Source organism: Microcebus murinus, chromosome 15, assembly GCF_040939455.1.
Source record: "Microcebus murinus isolate Inina chromosome 15, M.murinus_Inina_mat1.0, whole genome shotgun sequence".
NCBI lineage: Eukaryota > Metazoa > Chordata > Mammalia > Primates > Cheirogaleidae > Microcebus > Microcebus murinus.
This window is the reverse complement of record NC_134118.1, coordinates 13,038,243-13,052,348: the sequence shown is the minus strand read 5'-3', so window position 1 is coordinate 13,052,348 and position 14,106 is coordinate 13,038,243. Positions and strand designations below refer to the sequence as shown.

At 44.1% G+C, this 14,106-nt stretch overlaps 1 protein-coding gene across 8 annotated transcripts in view; it reads right to left on the bottom strand.

Moving 5' to 3' along the window:
• Positions 1-14,106, bottom strand: part of PHACTR1 (phosphatase and actin regulator 1) — a 508,037-nt gene that overhangs the window by 199,805 nt on the left and 294,126 nt on the right. For all 8 annotated transcript variants that reach the window (XM_012753501.2, XM_012753502.3, XM_012753505.2 and 5 more), the window contains one exon: positions 6,845-7,009. In XM_012753501.2, coding sequence (XP_012608955.1) covers positions 6,845-7,009 — 165 coding nt within the window. The remainder of the gene's footprint in view (positions 1-6,844; positions 7,010-14,106) is intronic.

The window sequence follows — 14,106 nt, the reverse complement described above, 5'->3', positions numbered from 1 at the left end:
ATATGCAAATGTCCTGAAATTTACATATCCGGCCCGGACCTCTCCTTTCTGTTCCATAGATGCAACTGCCAACTCTGGACATCACAAAGTTGACTCAAACATATATCTGCATATCTAAAATTGGAATCAGGCTGGGCTTGGTGGCTCATGACTGTAATCCTAGCACTCTGGGAGGCCGAGGTGGGAAGATCGCTCAAGGTCAGGAGTTCGAAAACGGCCTGAGCAAGAGTGAGACCGCCGTCTCTCCTAAAAATAGAAAGAAATTAATTGGCCAACTAAAAATATATAGAAAAAAATCAGTCGGGCATGGTGGCACATGCCTGTAGTCCCAGCTACTCGGGAGGCTGAGGGAGAAGGATTGCTTGAGCCCAGAAGTTTGAGGTTGCTGTGAACTAGGCTGATGCCACGGCACTCTAGCCTGGGCAACACAGTGAGACTCTGTCTCAAAATAAATAAATAAAATTAAAAAATAAAATAAAATAAAATGAAATTGGAATCATATACCACTCCTCCTTCAAACCTGTCATTCTTTCAAAGTACTCATCTCAGGTAAGGCCATCACCATATATCCTGAGGGTGTCAAATACTACAATTCTTTATTTTTAATGTTCTTATTTTTTAAAAAATTATCAACTTTATTGAGGTATAATTGTATACAAAAAATTGCACATGTTTAGATATACAATTGAGTGAGTTTAGACACATACATACATCTGTGATATCACCACCACAATCAAGGTAATAAACACATCCGCCACCTTCAAAAGTTTCCTTCTGTCCCTTTGTGGGGGTGGTGGTGGTAAGAACACTTAACATGAGACCTACCCTCTTAACAAATTTTTAAGTGCACAATACTGTACTACTGTCAACTATAGGCACTGTGTTGTACAGCAGATCTCTAGAACTTATTCATCTTGCATAACTGAGCTTTTATAACCATTGGGAAACAACCCCCCACTCGCACCTTCCCTGGCAACCACCATTCTGCTCTCTGCTTCTCTAAGTTGAAATACTTTTAGATACCTCCTCTTATAAGCGGACTGTGCCGGGCTTATTTCACTGAGCATAATGTCCTTCAGGTTCACCCATGTTGTCACAAAGGCTAGGATTTCCTTCTGTTTTTAAAACTAAATAATATTGCAACCAAATGTCAAAATGGATAATACTCTATTCCAAATGTGACACCACTTCCATCTCTCCTTCCCAAATCCAACCCATCACCAACTCCTGTCATCTGTTCCTTATAAAATCTCCCCAATCTCTCTTTCTACTACCAGATATTAGTTCAAGCTACTATCATCTGCATAGTGGCCTCCTAACTGGTCTGTCCGCAGCTACTCACACTCTTATCTAATTTATTCTATATGATGCAGAACCAGTGAGGGGCTGGTCTGTGGTTACTTCTCTAGCCTCAGCCCACACCACACTGTCAGCTCCCCATTCTCCAGCCAAGGGTCTTTCTTGCTCGCCTAGACTGCTTACCCTTGCTGCTTCTACCACAGGGCCTTTGCACAAGCTCTTTCTGCCGCCCGGAGTGTTCACCTTCTAAACTCCTACCCTTTCCTCAGATTCCAGGCCAGACCTCTCTTCCTTAGGAAAGCTCCCCTGTACCCTCAGACTAAGTCAAGTCCCCCTCTCATTCTCCCAAGTACTTTTCCTTCACTGCCTTTATCAAGGTATGGCCTATCCTTTATTTTTGTGATTTGACCATCTGCCTCCCACCATAATGTGTATGCCAGGAAGTCACCTCCAGGGTCTAATTTTGCTCATTTAAATTCCCAGAACCAGGTGACATTCCAGCAAGTGACAGGCACTCAGTAAAAGTTTTCCATGTTTTTCTTTTTTTCCCTTCCAAAGTCCTAGGTGTGCAGAAAATCTTAGAAGCACAAAGGGAATTTTGACACATTGTAGATTTCCAGGGCCAACCCCTGCAGCTTATGATTGTCTGTCAAGAGGAAATAAAAGCATAACTCAGTGGTGTCTTCACAGTTTATGCCTGCCAGTTCTACTTTTCTATAAATACAGTCCTCATTTTCAAGGAATTTGGATAAGATCGTCGCAGTGGACTATTTTGGGGAGGCACTGTCTGTTCTATTTTGGAGGGGATGTGATCATCTGTCTTCATTCCTGGAGCAGGCGTGGACATGCTGTGTGGACACCCACTGCCAACTCACATACGAAGCTGGACGTGTCCAGTTCATGCTTCACAGGCCCTGGGCGGGGTTTCAGAGGCCGGGCTGCGAGGCCTGCAGAGAACACCTCCTGCGGGACCCATAATTTGAGGTTTTCTCTCCATCGCTCCCTTCCCCCTACTGTCCAGTGATGCAGGATGCAGCTGAGAGCAACTCTTTGTCCTATAGCGCTTTCACTACATCTGGAGCTCGGCCTCTGGGTCTTAATGCTCAAGGCCTTTTTCAGGACAGCAGCCCTTAGCTCGGAATAGGAAGGGTATACAAACAGCATGAGATGTGGAGATCTTGAAAAAACTCATGTAATTGTTGGTGCCAAAATTGGGGAAAATGTTGAGATCATGATTTTGCAATGTAGTTTTCTTATTGCTATATAACTTGTAAATAATATTTCTAGGCATACCTTTGAAGATGTTAGATATACACACACACGTCGCTGTAATTTGAGTTACAGTAAAACTACAGTACAGCTAATTACAGGAAATTATAAATGTAACCCAGTGCACAAGCAATAACAGGGCAAGTATACATTGTGTTGATGTTCTTTTTTGTGTTAAAAAAAAAGGATATAATTTTGAATATAAATATGTAATATAAATTTAATATAAGGGCTTATTCTTTGTATTTAAAATCATGGACATTCTTGTACATATGAAAGGATATTGTATACACTGACAAAGAATTTCTCATTAACCAAACTCTACTCAGGTTTGCCTGAACTACTTTTTTCTTTTTTTCCCCTCTTTCTCATATATAATAGTTATATATTTTGGGGGTAGATATGACATTTTGGTACATGTATATAGTGTGTAATGATCAAATCAGGGTAATTGGTATATCCGTGGCTTCAAACATTTATCTTTTCTTTGTGCTGGGAAAACTCCAATTATTTTCTTCTACATATTTTGAAATATATAAATATATTGTTAACTATATTCTCCTGAACTTATTATTGAAAACTAGAACTTATTCCTTCCATCTATCAGTATTTTTGTACCCATTAACCAACTTTTTTCTCTTCATTCTCCCTCCAAATCCTTAACTTTTCAACTAGGACTGACTTTGGATTTCCATGTTCATTTCTGCATTGTCCAATTGTAGTCAGTTTAACCAGAATCCCGCATCCTCAGTGTCTGATCATCCTTGGAATCTAATCAGATCCCTCATCCCCCACCATCCCCCAGGTGATATCTGATCATCCTGGCCTGTCTTCAGCATGAAGCCTGTTAGGTTGGTTTAGCCAGCACTCCTCTCACTCATGAAGTTCCTCTTTGTAATGTTCCACCCACAGACCCTCACCTTGCTCCTTGGCTGTAAATTCTACCTGGCCACTCTGCATCAGAGTCAAGACCAATCTTTCTCTCCCACTGCAAGACCCCACTGCGGTGGTCCCTACACCCACCACAATGGTCTTGAATAAAGTCTGCCTTGCCATCTTCAACAAGTGCCACTGAGCAATTTTTTCTTTAACAACAGAGATATATTCATACAAGACAAACATATGCATACCGTCAAAACTGGACAACCAACTAACATTCCACAATCAATACTCTTATATGACTTTTATCCATGCATAGAAACATTTTCAAAGTAATATTTAAACATATATGTAACTTATCATGTTGAACATTTTTATGTTGTCAAATCTTTTTTTTTGAGCAAGAACTAGCACAGAAGGTCTCTCCTTTCCAAAACTAAGGAATAATATTTCTGAATCCAGTTAGGAAAGGATGCTACAGGGGAAAACATTGACTTTTTTAAAAAAACTAGAACAGTTTCCGTTATATCAGGTACTCATCCATTCATCCCAATATAAAGATAGTCTCTAGTGTATCCTCTGCCTTCTCTAATGTAGGAGTTGAATGTCTCTTCTAAAACATAAAACTGTATGCACATACTACATTTAGCTGTCGAATCAATCAGTCTGGTCATGGAGATCATAAGAACTTGCTAAGAATAGTTAATGATAAGACTGACCTAAAGTTAGCAACTTTGCTAGTCAGGTGTTTTAATTCTTTCTCCCAAATGAGCTTTAAACAAAAAAATGTTAGATTTTTAATGATGCATGTGTAATTTGATGCCAATGTATTTGCATCTATCAGAGGAAGGGTTTTTCATTGTCTCTGGCATAATTGGTCATGTGAGAAACCCTAGGGCTTTGCCTTGTGACCTTGTCAAACACACTAAACAAAGCCCTTGACTTGCCAGGAGGAAATGCATCTACTACTCCGTCACTCAGGGATTCACGCTGACACATGGCAATTATTTAAATGTGTTTGTATTATTACAAACCATTTTCCAGAGTAAAGTCAAGGGAGATCTTGAAGAGACTTTGTTATTTTTTTTTTCCAGTGCTTACAGAACACTCCCCCAGGGGCCCCCCTCCCCCTTTTTTGAGACAGATTCTTGCTTTGTCACCTGGGCTACAGTGCAGTAGTGTCATGATAGCTCACTGCAACCTGGGTTCAAGTGATCCTCCTGCCTCAGCCTCCCGAGTAACTGGGACAACAGGCACGTGCCACCACATCAGCTAATTTTTTCTGTTTTTTTTTGTTTTTTTTTTTTTTTTTTTTAGTAGAGACAGGGTCTCACTCTTGCTCAGGCTGATCTCGAACTCCTGAGCTCAAGTGAGCCTCCTGCCTTGGCATCCCAGAGTGCTAGGATTACAGGCATGAGCCACCACGCCCGGCCAGAAAACTCTCATTTTCTTTCTTGTTCATGTGTCTTACACCTGACTTTGCCTAAAGACTATATTTCATTTAAATTTCTTCTCCTTGAGACAACAGCTTATGTGCCTTTTTCGGTCTCACTCAGTGTGGGATACCCATTAGGAGTTTTTCTCACTGGTAAATCACGAGGTAGCTTTTAGGAATGTATGAAGGACCCACAGGTTTTATTTTATCACACCTTAAGGGAACCATACAATGACAGAGAGTGGAGAATGCACCACTCAGGGTGGAGGGACTCAGTGAGAGTGTGATGATTTAGAGATTCATAGCATTCAGAGGTTCACTCTTATCTCAGGAATTAACAGACTATGATAACAGGGTATTGCAGTTTCCATTTAAGAAACAGAGTAATAAAACATGAACAGGGATGTCTAGCATGAGAACCGCTTAAGATTTCAAGAATTTTTGCAACTTTTATATGTTATTCTCTTTCTTTCCCCAGAGTGATTAGGATCAATATTCTCAGATCTGCAGACTGAGACTCAGGTACAAGAAGCAGATCATCTCTTATTTCAGGGGTAGTCTGGAGGTGAGACCAAGAGGGAGAAAACCCAAGAAATAGAGGAGGTGATGATTCAGAGTAGGAGAGAAGGTTGGTTGAGTTTTTTGAGGATGTAGAAGAAGGAAATGAAAGTGTTGGGGTAGGCCTGGGAATGACTTGGTATATAATTAGAAAAATCACAACAAAGTCCTACGGGCTGACTCGTGTCTCTCCCAGATTCATATGCTGAAGCCCTAACTCCCTTAGCATGATGGTATTTGGAGACAGGGATCTTGGGGAGGTGATTAGGGTTAGATGAGGTCATGAGGATGAGGCACTCACAATGGGATTAGCGCCCTCATAAAAAGGGACTCTAGAGAGTTTGCGCTTTCTGTGCACACAAAATGACCAGATCGCGTGCGTGCCCAGAAAGATGGCGGCCACCTACAAGCCACGAGAAGAGGCCTTGGAATAAAACCTACCTCGCCAAAACTTCAATCTTGGATTTCCAGCCTCCAGAACTGTGAGAAATAAATTTCTATTGTGTAAGCTACCCAAGCAGACTAAGACAAAAAACCAAAAAGAATCTGTGTAGCTCTTCCCCCCTCTCATCTCAAACCCAAGAGGGCAAAATCACAACTCTTTATGTCTTTCCCTACACTACATTTCCCTACTTATTTAAAAAGTATCTAGCTACGGCACCACATAAACGCTCCCCAAATATTAACTCTAGTAAGGTGCTATTCTTACCCCTATTTTATTGACAGGGAAATTGAGTACAGCGTTAAATAACTTGAGCAAGGTCACAGGGATGGCAAGAACCAGAGCCAGGATGTGTCCCAGCAGCCTAACTCTGGGATTATCCAGCCCTTCCTCCCTTAGTGGTGCCGACTTTATCCACATTTCTTTGCTGTCCACTGAGCTAGGAGCTGTATAGTTATCTTTGCCACTACAATGATGATTCATTCCCATTCTCTGTTTTCCTGCCATGTCCAAGAGTCATTTACTCAAGATTTTTCCTCCATGAAATAACCTACTCTCATATGCCAACGACCATATATAATTTATTTTCCACTGTGTGTTCACTTTTACTGGAGCAGTGAAAATAGGATGGACAATAAGAAATGGATTGTCAATGCTAGAATGATAGAAAACGTGGTGTTCTAAAAGCAGATTATTTATAGATGATATAAAAGTAATGGTTCTTTACTTAAAAAAAAGTAAACAAACAAACAAAAAAACCCCCTGAGATATAAGAAAACACATAGGATATAGAAGTCATTCTTCATCATATTGAAGAATTATTAAAGACAAGACCAATTCCAAGGCTTGATTTTCCCTTTGGTTTAGACAGCCTATAGTAATTAAATTCTACTAATTAAGATATAGAGTTGATGTCAACAAACACCCAGTGAGAAATGAAAGAAGAAAGCAAATCATCTTACCTGCTGACGTGTGTTTGAACTTCTCGCTTTTCTTCTTCCTCCATTTCCAAGGCTTGAAAATCCTCCCCAGGTTGGCAAACTTACTTCTCCTGCGGATGGGGGGCGTGTGGGTCCCTGGAACCAGGGAGTCAGAGCGCATGGCAGCCAGTCTCTCCACTTCCTCAGCTTGTTTTCCCCAAGGAAGAGATGGACAGAGAGAGAGGAAAACAAGTGTTAAAATGGAAACCTCACAGATGGCCAGTGTTTTCCATGGTTACAGATAACAGAAACCACATGACCAGAGTTCCGTTTCTCTTTTTGCCTTTTGGAATGGAAGTCATACCGAAGTGTTCTAAAGGCTGGGGACAGTCGGCACTTCAGAACACCCCAGCCTTCACCTAGACTTGAGGAGGAGGGTGGGGAGGGCTATCCTGACACATCAGAAGGTCCCCAACAAGGCAGGGAGAGGCCATCAAGAGACTCAAGTGAGAGTCAGTGTAACTGCTGGTCCAGCGATTTCTCAAAGGGGACTCGGCAGATGCAATCGCTATGGCACTGTTGGCTGAGAAAAATGGAGGCAGAAAACATATACCAACTGTCTATTCCAAAGCCAATGCCTCCACACCCACTGCCCTCCACTTGCTGTCACCCTCCTTTCCCCAGACCCCCAGAAGCCCTGAAATCTGCTAAGCAGGCGGCTCCACCTTAGGGTTACTGACTGATTCTACAATCACTCACGCTTCCATCAGATTTTACGACTGCCCTAATTCCACTAGCACTTTTTCTCCTGGAGTCTTGCTTAAAAAAAAAAAAAAAAAAAAAATTCCAGGAAATTGAGAATGAGGAGTGTCTTTAGGGGAACATCTAGACTAATCCCAATAACTGAACATTTGAAGATATTGAGACTTCAGATCTCATAATGCCTAGTGGACCCTCCCTGAAAGGCCACAATGATCCCAACCGCTTTTTGCCACATGGAATAAATATTACGAACTCTTTTCCACGTTATATAAGGATTTATGTACTCCAGTAAGGTAAACATACTCCAACTTGAATTTTTTAAGAAGAAATAATCAGAGAAAATAACCTCATTGGCAAAAATCAAGGGGGTGGAAGGAACTCAATTTCCCAGAAAGGAAAATTACATGTGAAGCTGGGGGAAATCCCAAATCACTCTTGTTTTGCCTCAACCACTGTCCCTCAGAAACATCATCTAGAGTCTTGCAACTTATGCACTCCTTGCAAGCTCAACCTGTGGCCCGACGGTCTACCGTCTGTGATCTGAAACTGGTTCTAACTCAGGAGATCCACTCATCCAACAAAAATGTATGGAATCTTAACCGTGTGCCAGGCAGTGGCCAGTGGCCAGTGGCCGTGACAGACGTGATTGGTTGGTAAGGCTCCTGACGGCAGGGCGGAGAGGAAGTAGACAGACCTGAGAGATGTGTTGGAGGGGAAGTCAACAGGGTTAGAGACTGCGTGAGTGGCCTGAAGGACAGGAAGAGATCATTCCCAGTTCCCGGGTGCGTGTCAGCAGAGCGGCGGCCTTCAGTCACAGGGACAAGGAACACAGGGGAAGGCACAGGTTTGGGGCTGAGGGCAGCGACGATTTGGACATGTTGCAATGAAGAGGGCATTTCAACCTTTGACGACATGGTTCACTGCGCTGGGCGTCCCTTGGCCCAATCATTTGACCGAGTAGCCACTTAAGTCTCTGCCCGATGCTGTGATCATTTATTTCTGGGGAAGACACACAGAAGAACTGGACACCGTCTTGAGCACAGGGTCTTGAGGAGGAGACCTCAAGCGGGAGGATCAGTGTGTAAAAACACGCCACAACAGGGCAACAATGTAAAACTCAACAGAGGCAAAGAGGAGAAACCGACTAATTCTGCTTCACAGTGTTGGAGAAGACTCAAGGGAGGTCATGTGGGCTAGGTTTTGAAAGAAGAAAGACTATTCTCCCTGCAGGGGGAAGAGGGAGGAGTGGATCCCTGGGAGTTGAGAAACAGATCCAACCAACAGAGAGGACTGAAAGAGCATGTGACGTCTAGACACTTTAAGGACCTGTTCCAGTGAACCTGGAACATGAGTTACGTTTCATGAGATGAAGGGCCCGTGGTGAGAGATGGGGATGGGAGAGCCTGGAGCCAGATCATGCAAGCTTTTGAAACGTTTTATACTCTAAGCCAGGGGTCCTCAAAATTTTTATACAGGGGGCCAGTTCACTGTCCCTCAGACCGTTGGAGGGCCGGACTATAATTTAAACAAAACTATGAACAAATTCCTATGCACACTGCACATATCTTATTTTGAAGTGAAAAAACAAATGGGCAAAAACACTCGCATGTGGCCCACGGGCCGTAGTTTGAGGACGCCTGGCTAAACAGAGGGACGAGGACGAGAACTTCAAAATGGGAAATTGACATTATTACATTCAACCAATATATACTGCCTGCTCACTCTATACCAGGGGCTTAGGCTACGTCAGTAAACAAAGCAGGTGGAAATACCAACTCGTGGAGCTTACATGGGGCGGTGGGGTAGGGGGCAGACAATAAATCCTAAAACCAAGTGAATTATAGAGTATGCTAGAAGCTACGTGCTTTGGGGGAAAATATAAAAGAATAAGTGGAACCCACTGAAGATTAAGAGTATGGGGCAGGGATGGGGTGATGGGGGAGTTGGGGGTAGAGGGTCGGCCTGATTGGGAAGTTGCATGGTCAGCATGCAATTAGATTTGTTTCCTAGGCCTGTCGCTGCAGCAGCCAAGGGAACCTGACCGGAAGTGTGAAGAAACAGTTGGCAGAAGGAACAAAAAGGAGGCCACTGCAATCTTAGTAACCAGGATCCAAGCAGGGCAGTGACAAAGGAACAGAGACGAAAGATGAGACTCAGGCAGGTGGGAGAATTGGCAGATTTGGTAATTTCCAGGATAAATGTGAAGCAGCACTTAGTAGCAAGGACGGCCAACATTTTTGGTTTTCATGACTAGGTCAATGTGACAATTTTATGTGTTGTAAAGAAGGAAGAAGTGGGATAGGATGGTGGCTTAATGACAAGGACTTTGGAGCTAGATAATGCAGCCATTCTGCAAATGCTCTTTAGGGGTTTGGATTTTATTTCCTGTTGAGAGGAAATTTGCCAGGTTGAGACAGGGGAGACTGGATCCGGCCAGTAGTTGAGCTGCAAGAGAGCCAGTAGAGAGTGAGGGGTGGAAGATGTAGGAAAGAAGCTGAGAAATTTATGAAACAGAGTTCTTAGGAAGGAGAAGAGGAGGTGGAGTCAAAAGTACACAGAGAAGTATTAGTCATCGGAAGACTTTACACTGAGTGATTGAAAGTTTGAACTGAGGTCTCTGAACACAAATGGCAAAGATCAGATGTGGGCCTCAGGGAGATTAATCTAGCAGCAGTGGGCAAAATGGATTACTGGAGGCGGAAGGAAGAAGATAAAAGACTCAGAAGGTTTTAAGTAAGTTTGGGTTGCAGAATGGCTAAGGAAAGTGGTTAAAGAAAAAGCCAAGCCGGGCGTGGTGGCTCACGCCTGTAATCCTAGCACTTTGGGAGGCTGAGGCGGGCGGATTGCTCAAGGTCAGGAGTTCGAAACCAGCCTGAGCGAGACCCCGTCTCTACCAAAAATAGAAATAAATTAATTGACCAACTAAAAATATATATACAAAAAAATTAGCCGGGCATGGTGGCGCATGCCTGTAGTCCCAGCTACTCGGGAGGCTGAGGCAGTAGGATCGCTGAGCCCCGGAGATTGAGGTTGCTGTGAGCCAGGCTGACGCCATGGCACTCACTCTAGCCTGGGCAACAAAGTGAGACTCTGTCTCAAAAAAAAAAAAAAAAAAAGAAAAGAAAAGAAAAAGCCAAACACACACACACAAAACCCAAACACAGCTACAGTAAGGAATAAGAAAGAAAGTCCAGGCCGGGTGCCCGTGGCTCAGGCCTATAATCCTAGCACTCTGGGAGGCCGAGGGGGGTGGATCGCTCAAGGTCAGGAGTTTGAAACCGGCCTGAGCAAGAGCGAGACCCCATCTCTACTATAAATAGAAGGAAATTAATTGGCCAACTATATATAGAAAATATAAAAATATATAGAAAACATTAGCCGGGCATGGTGGCCTATGCCTGTAGTCCCAGCTACTTGGGAGGCTGAGGCAGAAGGATTGCTTGAGCCCAGGAGTTTGAGGTTGCTGTGAACTAGGCTGACGCCATGGCACTCACTCTAGCCTAGGCTACAGAGTGAGACTCTGTCTCAAAAAAAAGAAAAGAGGGGAGGGGAGGGGAGGGGAGGGGAGGGGAGGGGAGGGGAGGGGAGGGGAGGGGAGGAGAGGAGAGGAGAGGAGAGGAGAGGAGAGGAGAGGAGAGGAGAGGAGAGGAGAGGAGAGGAGAGGAGAGGAGAGGAGAGGAGAGGAGAGGAGAGGAGAGGAGAGGAGAAAGCATCTCGGGTACTTGGGTGGAGCTGCATTGGTAGCAGCAATTGTGGGAAACCACAGAAAAGAAGTTTTGAGTCCAGGAGGGAGGCCAAATCAACAGATATTCTGGTGATCTGATTCCCATTCCCACAAGGTCACTTTCTCTTTCATTTCTATCACGTTTTTCCCATTTCTTACCTGAATTTACAGACTTAACGGTTGCTCGTCCAGATTTTACAAGTCTTCAAACCTATATTCCCACCCTTCGTCTCCTGCCTTCAAATCTATACTTTACACTCTTATTAGATTACTTTTCCAGAAGCCTGCTCTTTGCAGAAACCGTCAGCGACTTCCCAGAGCGTATAGTAGAAAGTTAATTTCCTGCCTTGGTCTTTAGGAAGCTCGACCTGAGTGTGCTGCTCAGAATTATCTTCTGGGACTTTTCTCAGGCTACAGCAGGAATGAAATACTTCCAGTGGCAGCAGGCTCATCCGGGGATCTCTGGATCCCATGATGCTTCCAGGGGGGCCCATCAAACCACTGACAGGCATAGTTTCATATGTATTTGGGGACCTGAATTTGGTTGGAAAATTTCCTATCTTTTTTCTGATTCTCAAAACAGGTAAAATTTTTAAAATACTCAGTTTGTGGATTTTCTGAGTTCAGCCAAATTAAAACATCTGCTAAAGGTTAAAAAGATTATATACAGAAAGAATCCTTTAAAAAAAAATCAAAGAATTATTCAGGGTTGCTACTGAGTTTGCCTCTCATAACTTGGCACTCAATAACAACTTATCAAATAGATAAATGACTGCATTTTGATTTGGTTCACAAGCATCTCAAGAGGTGTGAAAATAAGTATCACTATTTGTCTTAAGAAAAATGCACCACCGGGGACGGGAAGGCTGTTTCACAATCACATCTTTATGAAATGGAAACAAATTATTCCAAAATTGCTACATTAAAATAATTATAAGAAACTAGGGGAGCCTTTGAAAAACCTAGAGTGGCAAGGAGCAGAGGATTGTAAAGGCATAATTATAACTCAGTAATTAAATGAATCCTTAATAACTATATTATTAAATTCAAGATGTTTAGCTCTTAAGTACAGCAGATTATTGAGCAGGCTGGGTTCCATCAGGTTTAGCTGATTTATATTTGAATCGCCCATATTATTACATTTTCCCCCAATTCCTCTGAGGACAGGGTGACTCTCAGCCTGACTGCTCTGCCGTCAGATAATGCAACTGGAAAGCTTAAGAGTGAGGGAAGAGGCCGACTTGTGAATACGTTTGAAAAGAAGGAAAACAAAACACAAGGCAGGGCACAGAATAAAGCGGAATCCTACCCCAGGGAGGAGAGAGGGACCAGCAGGAAGGCAAGCGGGAGAGGAGGGGCCAGGCAGGTGTGTCTAGGAATCATAAACAGCCTCCCTTGCTCAGGCCCACTGGAAGGTTGGTTCCTCGTGCTGCTGAGACAGGAGTGGGGTGTCTGAAGAAAACAGTCACGTACACATGAACTGTCCCCGATGTCACCTGCCAGCGCTGAGCCTGCTGAGTGAAAAGGACGGGGGTAGGGCGGGGGTGAGGTGGGGTGGGGTGGGGGTGGGGACAGCCAGCCTCAGCCATGATCTCCAGGGCTCGTTCCAGCTCCACCACCAAGAGGACACTCTTTGAGAGACCCGCTGGGGGCTCCCTTTGATGACATGACTGGGTTTTGTTTTATCCGTGGTGTCAGGAAATGGTTGGGAGATTATTTTTCTTTCTCTTTAGAAAAGCCACAAAGAAAATACTTGACGTAGGCATGATTTTAATTACCGGGAGCCCAGCCCTTGGGGTAGCATGGGGCCACTCCTGGTGGGTTCTCAGGGTGCGTGAGAATAGGTGGGCCAGGTGCTTCAGCAGAGACCCTTACGTTATATTTCGTGCAGTGGCTTGGCCTTCAAAGGCTCCTCCGGGGAAAGTATTAATACTAACTTGCTTCCTGCTGGCCTAGAAAGTGCGAGTTGTGCCGCATCCCACAAGGCAATCTGGAATGAGGGAAGCCATGGTGTCTGTGCTATTTGATATCTAGCTGGAGTGAGCCCCAGAGGCAGAAGGAGCAGGCCACTGGGGGTCTCACTGGAGCTCTCTCCTTGTGCCAAGCGCCCCGGGGGTTTGGAGGACCTAAGAGCCTCATATGTTAGATTCTTCTTCCTTAGCCCCAAGTAAACTCAGTAATAGAATGCTTATGTCACAGAATCTGATGACATTCACTTTTTTTTTCCCAGTTAGAAGTGGTTACATATTCTTATTTCACCACCCTAGGAATGGGAGCCAAGGGATGGGACGGAGGTGAGGTCGACTGTCAGCTCGCTGCACCGATGTGTCCAGGGCCTGAGCCCGGCACCTCCCTGCCACCAGCAGCACTGCCTCTTCTTGCAGCTGCAGAACGATGCCACACAGGTACCCAGCCACTCAGTGAGTCCTCAGCAACTGCAGCTTCCTCCTTGCATATAAACGTGCTCTGATATTTACAGAGCTACTTTCTCGTGAGGAAATGAAGGGTTTATACACATTATCAGGCGTATGAGGACAGCATTCTTCCTTTTTCACTCTATCATACTTATGCCACACTTTCTTAGAGAGGCCAGATCTGCTCGAAGAGTTTCTGACAACCTAGGATCCATCTGTACTAACTAGGAGATGTGTCTTTTTAAAAAGAGTGAAACATGTTTATTCTAAATACTGGAGCTTCTGCCTTTCCCCATGAGTTAAGGGACAGGATAGGGATGGGGGAGTGGAGGGAGAAGGTGTGGGCATCAGAGGGGAAAGCCATGGGGCAAATGGAGGCTCTTTGGGCCCAGAGAGGTTGCCTG